Source organism: Neolamprologus multifasciatus, chromosome 1, assembly GCF_963576455.1.
Source record: "Neolamprologus multifasciatus chromosome 1, fNeoMul1.2, whole genome shotgun sequence".
Lineage (NCBI taxonomy): Eukaryota > Metazoa > Chordata > Actinopteri > Cichliformes > Cichlidae > Neolamprologus > Neolamprologus multifasciatus.
The window spans coordinates 19,179,460-19,203,772 of NC_140439.1; the positions used below are offsets into that span (position 1 = coordinate 19,179,460).

General features: G+C 38.3%; 3 protein-coding genes across 4 annotated transcripts in view; 1 reads left to right on the top strand and 2 right to left on the bottom strand.

Annotated features, from left to right (window-relative positions):
* Positions 1–3,694: 3,694 nt before the first annotated feature.
* Positions 3,695–8,826, bottom strand: calca (calcitonin/calcitonin-related polypeptide, alpha). Of its 2 annotated transcripts, XM_085158137.1 has the most exons (5): positions 7,374–8,816; positions 6,888–6,979; positions 6,472–6,603; positions 5,088–5,269; positions 3,695–4,274 (listed from the first exon to the last, which is right to left on the bottom strand). In XM_085158137.1, the coding sequence occupies exons 2-4, from the start codon at positions 6,971–6,973 to the stop codon at positions 5,107–5,109; spliced, it is 381 nt and encodes a 126-aa protein (XP_085014263.1). In that variant the 5' UTR covers positions 6,974–6,979; positions 7,374–8,816; the 3' UTR covers positions 3,695–4,274; positions 5,088–5,106. The 2 variants fall into 2 exon arrangements, with proteins under 2 accessions (XP_085014263.1, XP_085014253.1); XM_085158127.1 differs by lacking the exons at positions 3,695–4,274; positions 5,088–5,269 and adding an exon at positions 5,456–5,873 and having other exon boundaries at positions 7,374–8,826.
* A 4,581-nt stretch (positions 8,827–13,407) lies between these two features.
* Positions 13,408–17,731, top strand: cyp2r1 (cytochrome P450, family 2, subfamily R, polypeptide 1). The gene is made up of 5 exons (XM_085157988.1): positions 13,408–13,730; positions 14,509–14,650; positions 14,756–15,388; positions 15,505–15,834; positions 15,977–17,731. Exons 1-5 carry the CDS (start codon positions 13,494–13,496, stop codon positions 16,192–16,194), a joined length of 1,560 nt encoding a protein of 519 aa, XP_085014114.1. The 5' UTR covers positions 13,408–13,493; the 3' UTR covers positions 16,195–17,731.
* The window catches only part of pde3b (phosphodiesterase 3B), a 49,148-nt gene continuing 41,213 nt past the window's right edge, over positions 16,379–24,313 (bottom strand). The window contains exons 13-16 of the mRNA XM_085157790.1: positions 23,121–23,324; positions 22,789–22,950; positions 22,178–22,436; positions 16,379–20,663 (exon numbers count right to left, since the gene is read on the bottom strand). Coding sequence (XP_085013916.1) covers positions 20,461–20,663; positions 22,178–22,436; positions 22,789–22,950; positions 23,121–23,324 — 828 coding nt within the window. The 3' untranslated portion in view covers positions 16,379–20,460. The remainder of the gene's footprint in view (positions 20,664–22,177; positions 22,437–22,788; positions 22,951–23,120; positions 23,325–24,313) is intronic.

Here is a 24,313-nt window from a genome sequence, read left to right on the forward strand (position 1 = left end):
TATTTAAAAAATGTTTACATACCTTTGGGTGAAACTTCCCTCCCTCACAAGAGCAAGGACTATTCTTGGGCCTTGTTATCCCACCTCTTCACAGCGTTATCTTTAACTTATGGTACAGCAATTAAGTTAGAACTTGCCTCCTCCTGGTATGATGTCATTACTATACAAGTAAAAAAGTTAAAAAAAAAAAATTCACCTTAAGACTTTTTTACTTTGTCTGGGGAAAATACACTTCTCTAAACCAAACAGAAGTTTACTTTTGGTCCAAACTTCATAGCCTGCTGCAGCTAGCTTAATTCTTTAGCAGTAGCATCATGCTAACATCGTCATAAGTATAGGCTCCGATGGCAGCTCTGTTATCTTCATACCAGGTCGAGGATCAACATTGCACCTGATCAGTCATGTTGTCTGAGCATTCAGTTAGCATTAGCCAAGATGTTAGCTAATGCTATTACAGTTTTTCTCCATTGGTTTGGCTCATTTCTTTAAACAGAAATTACATTCTCAAAACTCTAAGATCATTTGGCAAAACACTCTTACAGTTTAGCACAACACTATAGCTCACCTGCAAAAGCTCATATCTCTTCCAAAACTGTTCACTCAGGCTTCAATCTAAATCCCTTTCTCATTTAAACAGTCAGTGTCTCCAAAATGGCAAAGATCCTTCTCAATAGCTTTGGCTCATTTCTCGACACAGATCGGACATTCTCATCATTCTTGGTGCTTTTGTCAAAATAAACCTGGATGGTTGATCACAACAACATGGTCCACCTGCAAAAGCTCATATCTCCCCTAAAACAGTTCACTCATGTGTCAAAACTACATTTCTTTCTAATCTGAATAGTCAGTGCCCCCAAAATGCATCATCCCTTTGGCAGTACTTGTGTGAGTACTGTCATACAAAATTTTAGATGTTTTGTCACTATGGCAGAGGACCAACAATATACCACAGAAAAGAGTAGCCTCCAAGGTTTGACATCACAGATTGCACTCACACTACCAAGGAAATGATAACCATTTTTTATTCACATGCAAAGAAAGTTTCCTACATATGTAAAAAGAAAATGTACATTACAGTAGTAAATTGTATGAACACAAAATCAAAAAAACAAGGACTTATTCAGTGTTCGCTGTACTCATTCTCCCACTGCACAGTGACTGGAATACTTCTCTAAACTGTATAAATTATGTAATTCCATAGTTTACAGTAATTTGTTCAATATATTTCTTGTCATATTTAGTATCAAAACATTCCACTAGTCCTCTCCACCTGCTAGTATAGACCTACCACTGTAGGCAGATGCACACAAAATCTCTACAGTAAGTTATACATTTTTTGCCTCACGCACAGTGCCCTGTCCTATACAACATATAATTCCATCATAGATTACATAGAGTACATACCTGTTTTCCCTGCGAAAGGTTTGGATAATGGAGGAGACTGTAGAACGAGGCACATTAGGCTGCACTCGACGACCTGCCTCTGCCATTGTGAGGCCATGGTTTATGACATGGTCTATAATTGTGGCCCGAATTTCATTTGGGACAGCATAGCACCTATTCCTCTCAGTCCTCCTCTTCTTCTTCTTCTTCCTCCTCTTCCTTAAGGAAGAACTTCCCCTTGTCCGTTTGCTTTGCCTTGTCTATCCATGTTCAGAGATCGGACTGGCTCTGGTCAAGCTCTATATATCTGTGTTTGGCAGCACACAATCATGGAAGACACCTGTGTGTGACACCTAGTTTCACCTGACTGTCAATGACTGTCATCAATTTATCAAATATTCAAAGAAATTCATATTTGGTATTCATGGTATTATGTTCTTGACCAATTTTGACAATTGAACAGACGGTTGTGCATGCGAGTACTTATACAATGAAATCATGCTGTCATGTTTTGGAGGGAATGATCATTAGACTGAGAATCAACTAATCAGTTTAGATCTACAAGATCTATTCATTTGGAAAATGTGCTAAATGTGGGCTAACTGTATAACTGTAGGCTACTTGTACTTAATCATTTGCAAAGATGCACTGAGACAATTGAGACATGTACTAAGGCATTTGCCATTTGATAAAATGAATGAGAAATGCCATTCTGTTGTGAACATTTGCCAAGAGGTTTGGAGGTTTGTCCATGTTATTTTGAGAATGTAATTTCTGTTTCAAGAAATGAGCCAAACCAATGGAGAAAAACTGTAAAACTCACACAAGTAAACCAGCATGAGTAATCAAAATTTGGCAAACAGCAAACTTAACTTAATGTGTATTCTAAAGAAGAGGGTGTTTTTTTTGTTTTTTTTTTGTAAACACACGTATTTTAAAGCCAAGACTTCAAAACAGTGGACCAGACCATTTGATGATAGGAGTAGCATGTGAATAAAAAGTCTGACAACAGTAAACCTACCCAACTCTAATTTTTTCAGCAAACCGACCGAACACAAAAGCAGCAGTGATGATGACGCTGGCACAGTTCACAAGGAGGCGAGTATGTACAGACACACACAGAGACGGTGAGCTCAGGTAGAGCTAAAGACAAGGTGTTTCTGGCCTCTAAGACAGTATTTCCTGCAAGCACATCTGTAATAGGGTGTACTAGACATGTTAATTTCAAGGTTTTTGTAACAATTATCATATTGAAAGTGAAATAATATAAAATGACGGCTTTCAGTGAACATGGTCACTGTGGTTCTTGCTGATACTTTTCTGTAGATCTTGGTTTCAACTGGTGGTTTTCTGAATTCTACTGTCTTGCTATCAGCTCGAAGCAGTCACGTCTTTCTTCTGACTTTTTACCCAGAGAACCACTGCTCACTGGATATGTTCTCTTTTTCAGTACACTGTTTCAGTTTCTGAAATACTAAGACCAGCCCATTTGGCACCAAAAGTCATACTCTGTTTAAAGTAACTTAAATCAACTTTTTCCTCATTCAATGCTCAGTTTCCACTTTGGCAGGTCATCTTGACCAAGCCTACTTGCCTACATGTATTGATTGAGTCCCTACCATGTGTTTGGCTGATTAGATAGTAATAGTTAAATAGGTGTACCTAATGAGGTGGCCAGTCAGTGTGTATCAACACAAACAAAAGCTTTTCTGCAATTTATTGCCACACAGTTAGCTAGCTCTTTCTTTTTCCTCAAAGTCTGCCAACTTATGTAGAGCTTTATTTTTATAAGCTGGTTTACTTCATTTCTGAAGTTCCACTTAGACCTACTCAACCCGTTTAACTGTTAAAGGAAAAGCATTAATTTTTTTAGATGGTTTGGTCTGACAGAAACCCCCTCTTCACTAAAAGTACATCTCCTTATTCTTAAAGCGCTGTCATTATATTACAACAATTTTCACATTTATCTGGCAACTTTATCTGTGAATTTAGTAATATAGATCAATTAAACTAAAACTTTAAAAGGTTGCTGCAGCTAAAGCCTGAAAAGAAAAAGGCAGAAGTCTCAGATGATTAGATCTATATGATCAGGAAAGGCCAATCAGTTTTATTGTGGACGTTTGCCAGATGATGCCATTTTCAAAGGCAATTGATTGGTTGTCAAATGATGCTAATGTAAGTTATGTAAGTTATTTCCCACCAGAATAAAATGTGAACCACCAACAGGAAAGAAATAACACAAGTGTTGTGCTTGTGCTTGCTTTTGTGTCACATGACAAGATAAAATGAAATAATAATGTATAACTCATAATTCAATACTTACTCTTTAATTAAGAATCAAGAGCATAGTTTAGTTTTTCAACATGCAGATTCATTTGCTGTGGCGACCACAGGGAGCAGCTTCCGAAAGAAACCAACTTCATATTTTTAATACAACTTAAATTGCACCTTTTTAAAAACAAATCAACATTTCTTTGTACATTTCTTTGTCCATGAGTCGATCAACAACACAGTAAGACAGTAGAGTCTAATGTAGCTAAAATACAATTTATTCCTGCATTTTACATTTGTATTTTTCACGATAATTTAATTAAAGTGTTTCACAGCAATCCACAAGAAGGTGAAGGTGGTTTTAATGTAGATGGATATATCAGCACAAAATAGAAGCGCAGCTGAGCCACAGGCTGAGACAGGAAGAAATCCACTCTATTTTATCCTATTGAGTTACCTTTCTGTAACTGTAGTTATTTCTCTGGTTTTAAGCACAGATTAATCATCAATACTATGGAAATGTTTGTTAGCCTGAAAACAAGACATCAGTCAGTGTTTATGAAGTGTGTAAATGGATTGATGATGAAGTTGATGTCACCCAAGGAAAGAGGCACTTTGTCCTAAAAAAAAAAAAGAGAAGACAACACAAAAAAGTTGATCTTTTCTGAACTTGCAGTAAATCACAACACGATGTATAAGATCCAGATTTTTGAGGTGAATTTAGGAATTTATATCAGACAATAATAGAGTGCAAAATGAAATATGACTAGATTACAGAAGTAGATCACACCAAAAGTTAATCTTCTGAAGGAATTAATACATTAATAAGTTTTAATACGATTATTCTGACACACTAAATTTGTTTACTCCCTCTCTTAGGCTAAGGAGCTTGGAAAGAAAAGCGTCTGGACTTCTTTGAGTTGCTTGAAGACGTTTCACCTCTCATCCGAGAAGCTTCTTCAGTTCTTTAATTAGAACTGCGTCTGGACTCAAAGAAGTCCAGATGCTTTTCTTTCCAAGCTCCTTAGACCACGATGACCTGGATGACTGAGAACCTTCACAGACATACTCCCTCTCTTATACTTTATTTTCAGCTCAATCTCCGATGAGTTCAGCCGTAAAAGAAGTACAGAGCATGGAGTCCATGTAAAAACGGACATAGCCTCTCACTGGTCAGTAAAGTCCCAAATTTCAGACGTGTATCTGCAAGTAAGACCTTAAACCAATCAGATGGTACATCGGGTGAACTGAATGTTTTTAACATAGACTTTATAATGCATACTGTATATCTTTTGTGGAGTCAAAAGAGTTGCACCCTGCCTGCAATTAGAAAGAATGCAGATTTTAAAGAACTTTTTATTGACTTCATTTTTCAGATCAGCAAGCTTCATCCATCTTTTACCTGCAGTCTATTGTATCCAGTGACAACATACCGTTTATCTGGCAACGTGCTCACACAGAGATGAACCGCTTCCGTCTGCCAAAAGCCTGGGCACCAACGTTGGTGGGAACAAAGTTGCTGTATCCAAGTCCCCCAGACCGACTCAAATAGTCTGCTAGACGGTGGGTTACACAGGTGGCTGTATTGCATGCCCGCTTTTGTGCTGTTGCATTGCTTGTAAGGAATAGAAACAAGACAGCAAATTATGGTATTCAAGATAAGACTGGAAACATATGTGACAGACATTAAGCAAACAATACAGTCTGGAATTATGAACACCAAATTAAAGGCACTGAAAAACTGCTTTGAAGTAAAATATGAATTTATTATAAGAGAAAAATGCCAGGGGAAAAAATTACATAAGAAAAGTTTGTTTTTTAACCTTTTTTGCAGAATTACTACAACTTTATAGGTGATGAAATCTTCAGTTTGCTGTCTAAATCTAGTGTAAGCAATGCCATTAAGCTCTTTAAGCTTTTTTTGTCCCTTTGTTTTAAGGTGGTCATACAATACATACAATCCTATACATGTATACGTATGTATCTGCAAGAAAATGTTGACTCAGATAAATGTAACATAAATGGGCTAGCCCTGAGAGCTTCAATTGTAAGAGTTGCTGTAGTTTTCATATTGCTCAAATAGACTTCTCTTCTTGCCGGGTGTTTCTGCTCCCACGTCAGTGCGAGGATGGGTTTGTAGTTTGTGAATATCCTGGGAGAGTTTTCCCAGCACACAAGTGCTTAAGCCTGTGCAGCGCTTAGACATGGGTCTATCCAAGCTGTTAGAGATGGAGACAAACATGCAAAAACAGGCTTACAGTAACATGCAGATAATTATTACTATTTACATGCAGACATATGGGGTTTTTTTCCTGAAATGTCATGCACCAGCAGAAAAGCTTTAATTAATATTTCAAAGGCATGCTAACGGGTTTGAATGCATATAATGATATCTTATTAACCAAAATAGCTTATGCATGTTTTCATGCTATCAGTATAATCTGCTCTAAGACTGGCTATCATGCATGTTCCTGTATGTATGACATCATGCTTTTCCAGTGTTGCGCCTATTCCAGGCCTATTCCTGTTCCAGGCATGTCATTTAATATTGAAGAAATGGATGAATGAATGAATAATTACTGTCCATGCATTAAGAGGTAATGAAAATGTTTATAGATCTCACTCTATACCTTATTAAGTAATAAACACGAAGTTGGAGCTGTTGGGCTTATCCAAAAGTGTAGTGTAACAATATGATAGATAGATAGATAGATAGATAGATAGATAGATAGATAGATAGATAGATAGATAGATAGATAGATAGATAGATAGATAGATAGATAGATAGATAGATAGATAGATTAAAAAGAGTCATACTTGTTCCCATCAGCTGTTTGTTGGGCTTGCTCCTTTGAAGTTATCTGCATGAAGTCCTTCATAGCTCTGAGCAACCTTTGGGCGTCATCATTTGATAGTGTGACTCCATCTGACATGGATTCCTTACTGGTTCTGAAAATACACATTCAATTACTGTACAGTGCATTGATCTCTCAGGCTCTGCCAATGCACTTGCTCATAAATTATAGGTGTTGTCCAGCGTAAATACAATAGCACACAAAGTAAACCAAAAACTATGTGAAGTGATTGTTTGTTTGTTTTTTGTCTGGAGTACACTAAAGTAGCAATATTTCATTCAGCTTGCAACATGTAATAATGTATGTAAATACAGATGATAATCGTACTTTTTAAAGGTCAATATTGTATTTTCATAGGAATAATAACACAGTTCTCACCTAGTTGGAGCTGCCTCTGAGACATACATCTGGCAAATGATCAAGGCATAAGCAAGAAAAAGCGTCCACAGCTTGAACATTATCATTATTCACTGTGGAAGACACATACAATACAAAACAAGGTAATTAAATATGATCAGGAAAAGTTTTTTTGATTTGCTTTGGAGGGTTTTTCTCTATTGCCTACATCCACAGCTGTATGAACCCCCTTTCTCTCTCACACACTCACTGCCTTTCAGCTTGAGTCCTTGAAGTTGCAGAGGAAAGCAGGAGAGTTATTAGTAACTGCATGTTCCCCCAGAAACTATACCACCAGCTTTCCATGTTAGCAAAATTAACAGCAGCAAACCAGAGACATCCTAACAACATCACACCAGTGGGTGCCAGTTACTATCCAATTTACCCACCTTCTTAAAATCTGCTGTTTCTAAGACTGACAGCACATTTTTCAGTAAAACCAAAGTAAGCAATCTTTTCTCTACTTACCGTACAAGATTTTTCAGCTGTTGAAGGTTCAAGTGATGGACCTACTCGTGGATCTGCTGAGCACTCCCACAGTACACGCTTTTATATATGTTCCCTATGGGTTTCAGCATCAAGTGAGTGAGCACTCAACGGTAGCTTATTGGCCAATCAAATGCTTTACCTCAAACTACCAGCCAATCAGAAGTCCTTTGTCTCTTAAAGTAAGCCAACAAAAGTGCCTCTGTGCAAATGGCATCACTACACAGTCAAATTTACTGTGCTGTCAAGTATTTGTTTTTTGTTGGTGGTGGAATTTGCAATGTAGTCAACCTTTAACCAAAAGAAATGTGACTCTTCTGCATCATCAACTGAGTGCTTCTTATGCCAATCAGAGACATTATCAAAGCAAAAATATGGCTCTTGAAGCCAATTTTAAACTAAAACTCTAATTATAAACTGCTCCAGATCAGGTTCAACATATGATTAGTACTAGTTGTTATTGTGAACTAGCTAAGACAAAGGAGAGTGACCTTTGTGGCACTAAGAACTCCGACTTTAGGTACTGGACATTGTTCAGGAGAAAAGCTAAGCCTGACACTTACAAACAGAAGAGTGACAGTGAAAACAAACAGGAAACAGGCTGTGCATGACACAAATATATGATAATGTGGTGTTCATAGATCCCCCTTACTGTTGGTTACTGAATGTGAACAGGTTCGAATGCCATCTGCAGAAAAATGCTAAAATACCTCTAAAAAAGACATCTTGATTATCTATGACTTAACAACACAGCTGATTAAACATTCTAAACAATTTACGTTCAGTTAAAACCTCACACATTAGTACTGATAGCAAGAAAATCTAAGACTCGTGAGAATGCATAATATGCGTCTAAATTTATTTATTATCACAGTAATTTATTTTTCTACCTCCTGAACTGCCAATCAGGTTATCTTCTTCTAGCTGATCTTACGATTGACCTGGCATCATGAGGTGTAGAGAAATACTGAACACAATGATGTCCCATTTGACAACAATTTAAATGTAATGCTGTGAATCTGGAGTTAATTTCTTAGTTGTGTTAGCTAGTTAGGCAGTTGTTTAATACATGGGAATAGCATCACAGTGAGATACATTGATCAACTAAACCTCCTATTTCCTGGTATCCATCCTGTGTTTCTCCAAGCTAATTACTGGGCTGTTGGTCTCTGGCCATCTTCTAATTCCTCTTATGTAATGATATTGGATGAGGTATCATAAACCATCCTGCCTCCTAGTTATTTTTTGCGTCACATGGAAACTCATTAGAGTAGATGAGCCTTTTAGTACTATTGTGCAGACCTGCAGCCTCTTATACCAGAAGCACTAAATTAGTTTCCCCAGCTCCACATGCTGTCAGAAACTACTCCTGAAAGGCCGAAGCTTATGAAAACGAAAGACTTTAAAGCAAGCAATCCCATTCACAATGACTAATGTTAATTATCTTGTTCTCTGCCAAGACATTTTAATTATATATATATTTATCTTTTAGGTAACTGCTCATCCCCAAGTTTAAGTGCAGCGTTAGCCAAGTAGAGCACATAATTGAAAATTGAAGGGCATGAAAAAACAAGAATCTGGAATTCGATGGTACGTCTTGGTTTTCTCAAAAGATGACAGTTAATACCGAAGCCAAGAGTTTTGTAATAATGATGTAAATCTACACTGAATCATTCCCAACTCAGAAAAGGATGTAAGGTGCCCCCTCTAATAAGCCAAACAGATCAAATACATATTGTATTAGCATGTGTATAATTAAGTATCATTCACACTGTTTTGGACTGACGCTTAGAGCCCCAACTGGCCACTCCCTGGTTGACCAGGGACACCAAATGAGGCAGGGAAATTACATTCCAAAGGGAAAAGTGCATTGTCAAGATTGCAATTAGCTCACAATATTCACGTTCGTTAATGTTAAGCATGATTTGGCCTGGAAGATTAATTGAAACACAGGAGAATGTTCATGACAGCTAGGGCAACATTAGGCTTGGCGCGGTGCTCATCACTGACAGTCTCAGCAGAGTTACTGTGAATGTAACTGCTCGGAAACAGAAGTAACTCTAGTCTTTACAAGAATTATTCTTTCCAAACTCCTAATGTTTGCTTATATCATTATTTGTGCGGGCACCATGAGGTAATTATCACATAATAAAGCTGCTGAACAAAAATTAAGTGAATTTGAATGTATGCATTTTGTTAAAGAGATGGTTTCTCTCTCTCTTTTTTTTTTCTATAACAGGCTTATATACAAAAAGTAAAGCTGTACTGAAGCACTGAGCACAACTAAATAGGCCGTGAGTATAACATGTTTAAATATGTTTTAAACCCATGGTCAGAAATCAAATGTCAACCTATCCTGTAAGAGCTCAAAAATGAAAAAACAAAAAACAAACAGTGGATAAAAGAAATATAACTGTAGAAATGGTGTTATGCAAAGTCCTGGGAAAAGAGCAGCCCGAGGAGGACATTTACAGATTGCCCCGTATCTTCAAATGGAACATAAAATTCAACTTCATGGAATTATAAACACAAAGAAGTGAAGTATGCTTCAGCAGAGGTACTTCCACCTGCTGCTCTCCATTAGAAAGCTAACCAAACTCAATTTAACATTTAAACACCTGCCCAGAAGTTGCAGAGGGATTACAAGAGCTCTTGATGTTCCTGCCAGCGTCATTATGTTGTTAGGAAGACGAGGTTCTGGACAGCATTAGCATTAACAGAGAAGGCCAGTTATTAGATTTTCCACATGCACTTGATAATTCCGGTCATCCAGATGGTAAATAATTTACTGTAGAACCAGAGTAGTCAAGAGTCCCACCCAATTAAACTAGCATGCATGCACACAGTATAGCAAAGCAGGAAGAGCACTCCACAAATAGCCTCATAATATGCAGACTGATGTTTCCTACAGCACATATGGTAACTGCATTGATATCCTGTATACTAGACATGACTAAAGTCCCTCCAGGATGGGGCTATAGTTATATATATGTATATATAGTGGTGGCTACCTCTTTAAAAACTTTTCATAGTATTAGGATCTTGGGTAATGTGCCATAAAGTCTTTTTTTCTTAACTCATATCAGGTTCTGCCAAGATTTTGTGGGACTTCACATATCAAGTAAAGTGAATTTATTTTATAAAACTGGTGATATGAGAAAATGTATTGTTACATTGTTACAAGTCTGTGTGAGAAAGTAACTGTTGAACCAGACCTAACCATTTTTATGCCCTCTAGTGGTCATTTTGGGGCTGTTTATACACGGACAGCTATTCTTATTATGACATTTTTCTTTTTGTCTCCTTCTCAGATATTTACTGGCACCCTGTAATGCTTGTATGCGTGTGGCATTTGTTGTTTCTACATTTTCTACTAATAACATTTGAATTTCTGTCAAATATCTTTGAAATAAAACTGAGTCTGCTTTGTCTGAATCCAGTGTAGCCTTTTTGAGTGTCCGTATTAAACATCTGGCCACTCTTGTCACTTTTGTTTTGATTAATCCACTAACAAGGTACAGTAAGAGAACATGAGTTTTGATTAGATTTGACAGATGTTTAAAGCATTTAAAGCATAACACCATAGTCTTTGATTCAGGGAGATGGCAGGAAGCAAAGACAAAATGCAAGATTCTCCTTATTATGTAGTAGTTCTAACAGATCTGAATCAAAGAGCTCTGCAGAAGAAGGATTTTTTTTTAATAAAAGAAAAAAATACCAGCTGTCTTAGCAGGAAGCAATGGCAGGGTAAACAACTTCATGCGTAATGAGGAGTCAATCAGGACAAACTTGTCTAGCGGTGTGGCCAGCAAATTTTAGAAGTATTTTGTGTCTATAAAAGCTATAATGACATAATGTGAGACCTATGTACTTTTACCAGGTAGGTTATTGTTGTTTATGCCCACTTTGGGCTTTGTTTTATTAAACATAATTTCATCAATCATTGTTTTATTGTCCTGTCCTAAAACATACACATCCAGTAATCCTGAAAAAATCACACATAACTGCACAAGTTTGGAAAGTGGCACGTGCCTTCAACTTTACCCTCTTGAATTAGTCCATGACCTAACCTTTAATGGGTTGAGGTAAAAGAACCTGCAACAGATTACGGGGGTCAAAGTTTATTTGCTTAAAAACCTGGTAACGTACCTGGACTCCTCAGTAAGTTTGATGAATCCAGAAGCACTCTGTGAGCCGTTAATTTTACTATTAGTGAGTTATGATTACACAAGTAAAAATGAAAATGTAAAGAATGCTAGTACAGCAGCTATCATTAAGACAACTAGCTAAATAATCCATCAAAATATTAAAATATTAAAGATTATTCTTATTTTTAAAAACAAAATATAGGTTGACACTTGAACCTAAAACTTGAAGTTGCTCATTTCCTTATGGGTTTTTGTTGTTGTTGTTGTTGTTGTTTTTTATTTTTTGTTCCTTTAGCACAGGGGTGAGGAACTCAAGGGCTTCAAGGGGTGGGTCAACACACCTGAATCAAATGATTAGTTCATTACCAGGCCTCTGGAGAACTTCAAGACATGTTGAGGAGCTAATTTATCCATTTAAATCAGATGGGTTGGATCAAGCACACATCTAAAACCTGAACACTGGCCATTGAGACCTGGAGTTCCCCACCCCTGCTTTAGCACAAAAGAGGAAATGGGTAACAACCAAAATATAAAAAAAATATACCAAAACCAAAAATACAAACTAAAACATAATGAATAATAATAATAATAATAACTATTATTAATAGTTATGAGTAGTTGGTGGTGTCAGTAAATTACATTTCTGTATTATGGCACTTATTATTACTAAAGTTTTACGCTCTAACTTCAATCATTTGTTCTCATGCTTTTTAATAAACGCACGAGTAGCCTACCTCTTCTGCTCCTTTCACTTTGTTGAATGTGGATTCCAGTGTTGCCATTACAATTGATTTAAAATATCAATGCTGACTTCCTTGCTTATATTTCTTGCTGATAAAGTCACGCTATCAAGCTATTGATAATGTCTCTGTACTATGTGTTCATGATTAAGGAGTACCCCCTCATCCAGATAAAGGAATACTCCTGTTATCTACAACAAACTGAGTTATAATGTCAGTTATAGACTTTGCTGTTGTAAAGACTTGTTCAGTTAGATAATACTAATCTTCCCTACTTCAGCAGTAGTATAATAATAGCTTGTGATTAATTCACTTGGCTTTTATCGGTTTTTAGCGTTATTTTGTTATCGTTTTTATCATTAACTCAGGTTTCCTGGGTCTTTTCACGTGTGTTATGAATAAATCTTCTTTTTTTCGGTACCGGTACTAGTTTTATTTTGTTGTATTTATCCGCGACACTTTAAAGGCCGGTCCGTGAAAATATATTGTCGGGCATAAACCGGTCCGTGGCGCAAAAAAGGTTGGGGACCGCTGACCTAAAGTACATGCTGAACTTTAAATAAAAGCTGACAAAGAACACGTACATCTGCTTCATTGTAATTTGGGTGAAAATTACCAAGAAGTCTTATGTTGATATATCATGCTTGTTTTTTAAACTAGGTGTTGTAGGTCTCTTTATAATATAGTTCTTTATAATGAAGGTCAAATGAACTCATGCTCTATAGCATATTCTATATCGATAACTGAGAGACATCTGCAAGTTATTCAGTTGCATGTGCCCATATATTCACTAGTCTCTTCTACTGTAACGTCATAGATTTGAAATTAATTTAGATGAAATTAGTGTGTGACTGTTTTAATCGAATACATTTACAAATGCATTTCACAACGATAAGCTCTAAAGCATGTTCACAACCAGTAACGAGAGGATGAATTGCAGTTGTATGTTGCGCTACCTCCCCTGGAAGTGAATGGATAGTTGCAAAAACTCCGTGTAATAGCCACCGAAATTCTTCGGATTACTGATCGATAGTTGAACAAAGTTCAGCCAAAGTCACACTGATTTTCTGACCAATCTCAGCCTTAGAGGCGGGGGATAGAAACGTGAAAGAAGATACATGTGTGCTTCGGTTGCTCAGAGGCGAAGCCGAAGTCAGCAGAGTTGATTTGTAGGGGGGGGGAAAAGTTTTGTTTGGTTAAAAAAAAAAAAAAAAATGATTTCAATAAAATCGCCGTCTCTGACGCCGGTGCCCTGCGCGCAGGCTCTGCTCGGTGTGGGCTGTTTGGCTTTCGCCTTCCTCGCGTTCATGCTGGTTCGCCAGCTCGTCAAGCAGAGAAGACCTCCTGGTTTTCCTCCTGGTCCATCTCCCATCCCTGTGATAGGCAACATTTTTTCTTTAGCCACCGAGCCGCACGTCTTTCTCAAGAGGCAGAGTGAAGTTCATGGACAGGTAATGCCCTTAATGTACTTTATGAATCTAACGCTTTTACTAGTTTGCAGCGTGTACACCCACACCCACACACCAAGAGAACAAAAGAGACTCGCCTTCATGGCCTGGGAACAGCTGGAAAGCGTACAAGTCAGGGCCTCCCCCAAAACACACACACACACACACATATATATGTGTATATATATATATATATATATATATATATATATATATATATATATATATACACACACACACACACACACACATATATATGTATACACACACACACACACACACACACATATATATATATATATATATATATATATATATATATATATATATATATAAAGCGCTATTTCTACTGACCTTATATGACTCTCTTGCAAGGGTGAATGAAACTCATAATGGCAACCTGGTAGTTTGCACGTCCATTTATTTCAGAACACAAACCATGTCGCAAAGCTCAGATCATCTCAAACTGGTTTCTTGGACATGACAGTGCGTTCAGTGTACTCGGATGGTCTTAACAGCCTCCAGATCTCAATCCAATAGAGCTCCTTTGGTGGAACAAGAGATTCACATTAGGAATGTGCAAACAAAAAATCAGAAGCAACTGTGTGATGCTGTCATGTTATTGGCAAGGTTTACCAAAAAAGTGCCCACTGAGTGTGTGTATTATAAAACCGTTTGTCTCTCTATTGAATACCAGGGAACTCCTTCTCTAGTTCAGACTAAATCTAAATGACTGCAGTGACTGCTAGTGACTGCTAATAATGGAATTCACACCTTTCAGATTTTCAGCCTTGACCTGGGAGGCATCTTGACTGTGGTGTTAAATGGATACGACTGTGTCAGAGAGTGCCTTTACCATCAGGGTGAGGTGTTTTCTGATCGGCCATCACTACCTTTGTTCAAGAAAATGACCAAAATGGGCGGTAAGATGCTTTGATATAACTGTGAATGCCGTTTTTTGCAATCTAAAAAAATGTTATTTTGATTCAAAATGATTAAATTCTGTTTTTCTCTTCCAATGTCCAAAGGGCTTCTTAATTGCAAATATGGCAAAGGCTGGAACGAACACCGCAAACTGGCCTGCAGCTCTTTTCGTTACTTCGGCAGCGGCCAGAAACTCTTTGAGAAGAAGATCTCGGAGGAGTGCATGTTTTTTGTCGATGCCATCGATGAACATAAGGGAAAGCCCTTCAACCCCAAACATCTTGTGACCAACGCAGTGTCCAACATCACCAATCTGATCATTTTTGGGCAGCGTTTTACCTACGATGATCGCAACTTCCAGCACATGATTGAGATATTCAGTGAGAATGTGGAGCTAGCAGTGAGTGGCTGGGCCCTCCTCTATAATGCCTTCCCTTACATTGAGTACCTGCCCTTTGGGAAACACCAGAAGCTCTTCCGCAATGCTGCTGAGGTTTACAACTTTCTACAGGAGGTTATAAATGGTTTCTCACAGGGCAGAGTGCCCCATGCACCACGCCATTATGTTGATGCCTACTTGGATGAGTTGGAGCAGAATGCAGGCCTTCAGGGGTCCTCCTTTTCTTATGAGAATCTCATCTATTCAGTGGGTGAGCTCATTATTGCTGGTACAGAGACTACAACTAACACTCTGCGCTGGGCCATGCTCTACATGGCTCTGTATCCCAACATACAAGGTCAGTTGTAGTAGAAACCCCCAAAAATGTTATACTTCTAATTATTTAGTCTGAGTTTACTCTAAATTTAATGGTTATATAATCTCACCTAATAATCTGTGTTTTTACCTACAAAGAGAGGGTGCACAAGGAGATCGACAGCGTGCTGTCCAATGGGAGGGCGCCCACTTTGGAGGACAAACAGAAGATGCCATACATAGAGGCTGTGCTGCATGAGATTCTACGCTTCTGCAATATTGTACCACTTGGGATTTTCCGTGCCACGTCCCAAGATGCAAAAGTCAATGGGTACACAATCCCCAAAGGGACCATGGTGATCACAAACCTCTACTCGGTGCACTTCGATGAGAAGTACTGGAACGATCCTGGTGTTTTCTCACCGGAGAGGTTTCTGGACAGCAGCGGCAATTTTGTGAGGCGCGAGGCTTTCCTTCCATTCTCCTTGGGTAAGGACCAATCACAGCATTAGCTATGATTGGTTAAACCAAGTTATTCCTCAAAGACTTTCCTGTTTGTTTGCAGACTTGAGATAATTAGCCAGATGCAGTGTGTGTGTGTGAAAAACTAACAGTTTTTCTTTTTTTTCAGGGAGGCGTGGGTGCCTGGGTGAACAGCTGGCTAGAATGGAGATGTTCCTCTTTTTCACAACTTTGTTGCAGAGGTTTCATCTTCAGTTCCCTCCAGGAACTGTCCCAACTGTCACTCCCAAGCTGGGCATGACCTTACAGCCCAAAACTTACTACATTTGTGCGATCCGCAGGCAGCAGAAAGTTCCCTGCTCTGGATACACTCCTTTTTACAAGTAGTCAGGTGAACATTTTCAATGGCTTGTTTAGCCATTATGTGTTACACTACTTTGCACAACAATGCAATTGCGTGATAACTGTATCACTCTGAAGTTTCAATGCATTGCATTTTTCCAAAGCATCATTTATGGCAAATACGGCTGTAGATCTGATTATTTAATCCACTTTATCTAATTACTATTGCTTTAAACTGAGCAATATGCATGTTTGCACAATGCTCTTTTTGGAAACAGCTGGTGAGGCAGCAAGTGATGAAAGAACATCCTGGGAACATGAGTGTCATATTGATTCAGTTCTCTGAGCTCAGAGACTGAAATATCTGTGAACTCTGGGACAGTAGCAATGAGTAGCTTATATGCCAGTCAATGACTTACAGTATGTGCACCTGTGGCGGTTCAGGATAGCACTGGGTCAGACAGAAGACACCAGCAATTTATGTGGGTCACACAAAATGGGATGAACAGTCTTTCTAAGAACGTTCGTAACACTGTGTGCTAAAGATAGACGTGGGCCAAGATTCACATCATGTGGACTGACACTGACCCCTTCTCCAGGCATAACGGTCTGTGGAAAATCTTTCTCTTAGAAAGCAAATGCAACAATGTTTTTTTTCTAGAAACTGACATTGCAACGCTGGTTTCTGTTAAATGGTGCTTCTCAGTATGTACTGAATTTAAGTGGAATGTTAACATTTGTTTGTACTTTATTTGTTTTGTAATGCTGGTGTTTTTGAAGGAGTTTTATGCATATTAATAAAGTATTTTCTAAAAAAGTAAAAGACCTAACATTATTCATTTCAAATCTATAAATCATGTTCATGAGAGTGAAAAAGGAACCTGAACATAAACATGGTGCCAAGTGTAAAAATCTGCCTAATCACACACGCACAGCTACTTGCTGCAACTACCCCTTGTGACAAGGGAGCAGTTAAATTCAGTTAAATTTTATATATGTAGCAAAAAATCACAACAGTCCCCTCAAGTCACTCGAAATTGTAGGAAAAGACCCTAAAAAACAGAGAGAAAACCTGCAAAATCAGACGACCCCCACCATGAGTATATAAGCAAGCACTTGGTGACAGTGCGAAGGAAAAACTCCCTTTTAACAGGAAGAAACCTCCAAGAGCTGAAAGCAGCTCCTTTGAAAATGTTTTTCTACCTATAATTCTACTCATAGGTAGAAAAACTAAACAGGCACAGTATTCCCCCTTTGTTAAAGGTGTAGACATTGAAACCATGGAGACAATCCACTCATCCACTCAAATGATTATAAATCAAACTACTAAGATCAAACCAATACATTGAGAGACGCCCACATTTTGTGTACTGATCTTGTGTGGAATTGAAGTGACCTGATCCTTCATAAATCAAGCATAGTTTGTACATGTACTGTTCCATAAGAGGAAGTGAATACACAGTTGGTATATCTAATGTCTTTAAGGTTATTCTCCTGTTTTTATGGGGTGGCATGGACAAAAAAAATAAAATTAAAAAAAAAAAAAAGAAAGGCGTATATATTTTGGGCTCACACAGACAAACACAGACACCAATAAAAATCAATGAGAACTGCTGATACTTGAGGGATGGTGTTTTATGACAGCTATAAATAACAACAAAAATCTGTTGCCTCCACAGTGTAGATAAGGGTGAATGGTTACATTAGACAAACGTACGTATATTGATGCTACATAAGGGTAACAACCATTCATTGATGTATTTATGGCACAATCATCAGAGGACACTGTGGTTTGAAGGACTGCACAGCGAGAAGCCAACAAACTTTTACAACTTAATGAGCTGGAATACGTCAGGTCAGGGGCTACCGATGCCTTATAGTCCAGCACGGGTCCATGTGAAAAAAAAAAAGAAAACAAAATTATGACACGTTTGTCATATTGTTTATGGCTCTGGGTCCACCCGCTATTCTTAACACTGTCACTGCCACTTTGACCCCGGTGACACGAGCTGCTTCTCTTTTCACAAACGGTACCGGAGCAATTTATTTTTGTGTGTGTGTGTTTTGCCAATCAGCTCATCACGGCAGACAAATTAATCTATGTAGGTAACGTTTGGCACTAGCTGGGTCAGGTGATAAAGACAGGGACAGAGAGAGACGATGAAGAATATAAGAGTGGTTATGATACAGAACAGACAGACGCTGAAGTTGGAAAAATGAAAAAATCTAAATCAAAACACCAAGCCCCACAGTTCCACACCTGGAAATAGAAGTCGATAAAAACTTTGGAAACACAAAGGTAATTACAGGATCACAATGTACAATATGTCAGCTGTGTGTAGAAAACAGATGCATTCATTTGATTATTTTAAAAATATATCTTTATATGCACATACTCTTTTGTACAGCGGCTAAACACTTGTTTGGTATTAAAATGTGCACATCTGTATCTATTTTGTGTCTTTAAATATTACTATCTCAGTTTGCACTGCTTACTTAACATTTTCTCCAAACAGTATGATTCAATAACGTGAGAAAGGAGCTAGGTGACAGTTCTAACTTCCCTTTGATATAATGTCTTATTCTAGTGGAATGCCAAGAGTTCTTTAACCTTCCTTATGGTAGGTTAGAATATATATTTATATGTATATATATATATATATAGAAACAAAACCAAAGTGACATGAAACTTTGGATCCCTTCTTTGCAAACTGGCCAAGTCATAAGTGTGAACAAAAGAGAAAAGTTTGTCTAAACGTCTGCATTTAGATACTGTACTGTTAAAATGAGAGTTTGAATTTTAAATCATTTTAAAATTCAATTGAAAAACCCTAAACAAACCCAAACACACTGTTATAGCATGTGTGCATGATGTGCTGCTGCTACAGAAGACACATTTGCAGTCTGCTGACAACCAAGAAAGGCCTTTCTCCAGTGAGATTGTAAAAAGGTTACGCAAACAGTGTATGGATGGCCAAGAGACGGCGCATACCGCATGTCCCTCTGTCACAGAGGATTTCTCGAGGATTGCTTGAATTTGTTTGTAGTCGAGTTGTTCATTGAGAGATTACAAACTACTTCAGTCACCCAGATTTTTAATCTTCTTACGTTTGAAAGTGTATTTCATATTAATGACATAAACTCTTGCAAAATAATTATTCAACTTTGCGTGAATCCTGAGTAACCTTTAAAAAAATACTTAGAATCAAAAAAGAGGAAAATGAAGAATCCATTCATTGAATCGGCACTCCTGATCTGAATGCGACATGTTAAACACCAACTAGAGGACATTTCACTCATTAGAAATCAACTGTTGCTAACAGGACAAACAAACATACATACAAATTACATAATAAAATAATTAAAAATGCGATCTCTTTCTCCCTGCTCATTCTCTCCGTCACATTCCGGACAAAAATGTTCACACATTCAAACGAAACAAAGGACAGAGAGAGAAAAACAAAACAAAACAAAACCCAAGAAGACAGGTGGTACGCATGAGTAAAAGCATCAAAAATGATGCATATATAATGCTATTAATCAGTCAACATTTCAGTACTGTCTCTGTGACTGAGTCTGATACAGTGTTTCGTGTCACCAGCAAGGAGAGAACTACACAAGCCTAGGCTCTGGGCCAATATGGACTTAGTAAAGGTTCAGACAGGCACATTTGATATATATATGTATATATGTATATATATATATATATATATATAATTCAAAAATATACCTGACATTGAAGCTGAAACAGTTTCAGTCTCTTATCTTTCCTTTGGTAAAGGGTATCTACCACTTCATGATGTCGTTTGCTTCAGTATGTTTCCTCTACCTTTCCTTTTGAAATACACAGAAACTGTTTTTGTACCTAAGGGAGGTGGTAAGTGTTAAGCGCTTTGCATTCAAGGCAGCATCACAGCCAGGTTACCATGGAGGACAAGTTCATCCTGGACATTAGTCCACGCTCTTCTTTTTCTGCACCTTCTGCCTCCTCAGTCCTGGTGCGTTTCTCTGGGTGCACTTGACTCTCCATGGGGTGAAAGTGCATAGGAGTTGGGCCCCCACCGTTGCAGTAAGGATCCGCTCACAGTAGTAAGGCCTTTTTGTTTCTCCAAAAACAACGTGACTGCTTAAGCGTTTGAGTGTCAGCACAGTGAATCTTTCAATATGTTTGTGTGGGCGTGTGTAAGAGAGAGGGAACGTGTTTTATGTGCATTTGTCAAATGTTAAAGTCAGTGAAAGGCAGGTGGTTGAGGGCCTCGTGTCCTTGTACTGCCTCTCCTTTTCTTGTCTACGCGTCTGCTCCTCTTGCTGCTACTGACGCTCCTCCCCCTCTTCCTCCTCTTGGATGACCTGGATGTCATCTGACGGAGAGGTGGGCAAACTGTCTGGCGGCTGCTGTTTGGCGAGCTCTTTGCTCTTATCCTCCTCATCGATGACCTTCTTCCACACCTTGTGGTTCTCTGTCAGGTGCTGCATGATGCTGCAGAACAACCTGCGCCGTTTTTTCCTCCTTCCTACAACACCAAAAATAAAAAAACAAAACAAATGTGTTTAGGGAATTCCACACTGGTGTAACTGTAGCGTAAACATGAATTATTATTTATTTTCTCAACACATCAACCAACTCCCCGTCTGACCAGGGTGGGAAATAGTCAGAGTTTGGTGCCCTGATCATAGACTGTAATTAAAGGATGGACGTACAGTGACATCACTCATTAGTTTGTAAAGTCTCATTTATAAGCCTTGATTATTTATTTTTAAAATTTCACCAGACATCACAGGTGGACGTGGATCCAACTAAGAAACAAGAAACGCTGGCCACTCTTATGACTTTTTAAAATCACAACAAACAAATGACATAAATAAAAACACTGTTTGATCAACTATTTTATGATAAATTATAAAATTATGTACTAAATAAATATCAACATGCCGTATGACTTGAAACCTGGGACTGAGACTGTAAAAGTTTCACAAGTGCTATAAATTACATTTTACTTTCATACAGATGGTCTTTAAGAGAGTCGTCCTGCTGGCTATCAGGACGAATGAGATATTTTGCATTGCTTTAACTTTTCAGACCTGCAGGCTTTGTTGATATATATACAGTGTATAAAACTGACTGTGCAACCGGGAATAGAAATAAATGCAACAATCAATGTCAACTAGGAACATTTCTGAACAAATTTTGAGTGTGCAATTAGAGTTGTATAATTACTGATATAATAATTATATAATTACTATTTGAGTTAGTAGCAGCCAATACTGTTAACAGCTTAACAGCTTAGACAAACAAAGACAGACAAAGTGGAAGTGCTGGTATAGTTTGGTGTAGGTATAAACTCCAAGTACAGCAAAGGTTTTAGCACTGGTTAGCGTAAAGGGACGGTTTAGATTAGTAAAGACGTTGAAAATAAAGAAAAAAAATCATTGACTTAGCATACAAGGACTGTCAGCCTAACAAAACGCATTGGCAGCAAGAGGAATCTTCTAGTGCAAAACACTGAGCAGACCGAGGAAGTCGGAAGCAGTTAAATCTGACCAAAACAAACAAAATCGCTCTCAACTGTAACAACTATCATGGAAGCATGTAATTTTCTGTCTGTATATATAACAAAGTGACAACGGAGACTGAATGAGTCAAAGTTGATTGTTCTGCAATGTGGAGGATTTTGGGTTTTTTTGGACGCAGTTCTATGGGAATTTCAGGAAAACTATCAAACAAATCGGTACCAGGAGTTATAGCGTGCTATTCTTGACACAGTCATTTTGATATAACTTTTACTGGGGTTTTCTCAAAGCTGCACAAGGAGTACAAAATAGTACAAAAGTGCTACATACTTTAGACTGTTACACTAAATTAACCAATTAGCTTAAAAACAGGGAGAGGTAAATATCAAAATGGCAGACGAGTCAATGTCATGCCGTTAGCAGTCACATGACCACAAAACCCAAAATACTAAGAATGTCTGTCTCATAACGCCACCTGAAGTGGCTTTACTTAAAATTTGTGGGTACCACATCTTACTTGGTGCCAGCTCTTCTTCTAGCTCATCTTCTTCATCTTCATCTTCGTCTGTTTCGATGTCCACCTGGCCCTCTTCGTCATCGTCATCCGACCCCTCTTCAGTGATCCAGTGGCCAGGAAGTAAGCCAGCAGCATCGTAGGAGTTACAAAGCGGTCCTACAATGTGTGTGATGAAGGACTCCTGCAGCTTGGCCAACTGAGGGGAGGAGCGGTCCATGAAGGGGCTGATGGGTAATCCCAACCTGGATTCTTCATCTCCCTGCAGATTAAAACCGCAGATTACAGACATTTAGAGATGAGATTTGATATTTGATGCAAACTATATCACAATCAGAGGAACAGAAAGCGTTGCGCGGCTCTGACTTTTTTCCTCGTATGACCATGCGCACACAAAAGCAGATTTGACACAAATTTGAAAGGTTTTTTGAGTGTTGATATTTCTTGATATTTCTTCTTTCCTGGTTTTAGGATCAGTTTTACAAGAGGGTGCATTCTCATTTTACAAAAAAGTAAATCTTCTAGAAGGAAATGCTTAAAGTTTAATACAGAGATAAAAATCTGTGATCTATGATAACTAAAAACTCTCTGCAGCATTAGCACGCAGTCTGTACCTGTTCGTAGAATTCATTGACGATGCCTTCTGTCCATTTGAGGTGCAAGTCACGGACTTTGGCTGGTCCATTGATATCTGCCAACTTTATGCACACTTGGCACACCAGCAGTCTATCGTTCTCGTTGGTCCAATCAATTCCTGGACTGTTCACATCATTCACCTATTTACAAAGACGGATGCCTTAGTACAACTTGTATCGTAGACTCATTATGCCATGTATTGCTCAACTGATTTTTTTTTTAACTTAACAACCTCTCAATGCTTAAATCAATGTTTTGCAGAAAATTATACTTTTTGTAAGCTGTCTGTTCAAAATATTTCATCTCAGACCTTGGAATTGAATTCAGCCAGGAAATCAAAGTGCTTCTTGAGGTCTGTGGCCAGTATAGCCTCGATGACGAGGAAACGAAAACGCTTGAATTCCATGTGATCCAGGTTGACGAGGAAGTTGAACTCAGGTCGGGAAAGGTAGAGGCTCCAGGCAGATGCTGCATGGTGGTTCTCCAGCACTGAGCGGTCATTGTACAGCACAGCCTACAGCGCCCAGGAGGACAAAAGCACAAGGTGTCAGAGTGGCACACTAAAATGATTCCTAAAAAGTTCTAAAAGGTTAATAATAGGGTTGCTCATGTTGTGCGTATGAGCTGCATAACTTGTATTGTGTATAAAATCGCAAAGGTATCGATTTTTAAATCCTGGGTGATCGTTCTCGAGTTATCGTGTTCACTGTTTAATAACAAAGTCCTTAGATCTCAAGGTCAAAGGTCATTGTTATTCAAACTAATCCAAGACTCTTAGTAGATTCACCTATTGCATCAAACTGTCCACAAACTGTCAAGTCAGGTGATGGAGAAGTGATCATTTTGCCTTGTTCTGCAGCCACAGTACTTGTGCACTTGGCAGTCAATGAATCGACCATAAAGTCGTCCGTATACCGAAGTATTCTAGAGGCAAATGTGAGGCCATCATTCTCAAGCAGCTAAAACCTGGCCTAAACCGGATCATGCAGCAGGACAATGTTACGAGCAAGAAAAAGAAAAGAATCAAGGCGTTTAATGGAGCAGTCAATGTCTAGAATCAACCTGACTGAAATGCAGTGGCAGGACCTTTGAGAGAGCTGTGCATAAATGAATGCAAACCTCAATGAACTGACACGATGCTACAAAGACGAGACAACATTCAATGATTCAGAGATGGTCTGAATCTTAGATCAATCTTAGTATGTAAAACTTAAAGAAAACTTAAGGAAGTCAAATGACCCTTAGATGACCCTGATTTTTCTTTTTACTGTGACAAGCAAAGGCGCAGACACAGCTGAAAGCATCTACTGGTTGAAAGGTATCAAATGATAACAAATGTTAAAACATTTGATACCACAAAATACTTAAGATCCTTTCAACAGACATAGTGGTTGTCAACATCGTTAGCAATCAATAGGTCCAAGGTTCTTTTCTCCTTTTCTTTTAACTCACTTTCCTAGCACGAAACCCAGACAGAGTGAGCGCTATCGCTGGACATGTCGT

Bases quoted from the DNA above. Each gene is read 5' to 3' on its own strand.
- calca (XM_085158127.1), bottom strand. From the start codon at position 6,973: ATGATAATGTTCAAGCTGTGGACGCTTTTTCTTGCTTATGCCTTGATC. The intron at 6,604-6,887 runs GTGAGAACTGTG...GTGTATTTTCAG, and splicing joins TCAGAGGCAGCTCCAACTAG to AACCAGTAAGGAATCCATGT. The intron at 5,874-6,471 runs GTATGACTCTTT...CATCTCTAACAG, and splicing joins CAAACAGCTGATGGGAACAA to CTTGGATAGACCCATGTCTA.
- cyp2r1 (XM_085157988.1), top strand. From the start codon at position 13,494: ATGATTTCAATAAAATCGCCGTCTCTGACGCCGGTGCCCTGCGCGCAG. The intron at 13,731-14,508 runs GTAATGCCCTTA...CACACCTTTCAG, and splicing joins AGAGTGAAGTTCATGGACAG to ATTTTCAGCCTTGACCTGGG. The intron at 15,835-15,976 runs GTAAGGACCAAT...CTTTTTTTTCAG, and splicing joins TTTCCTTCCATTCTCCTTGG to GGAGGCGTGGGTGCCTGGGT.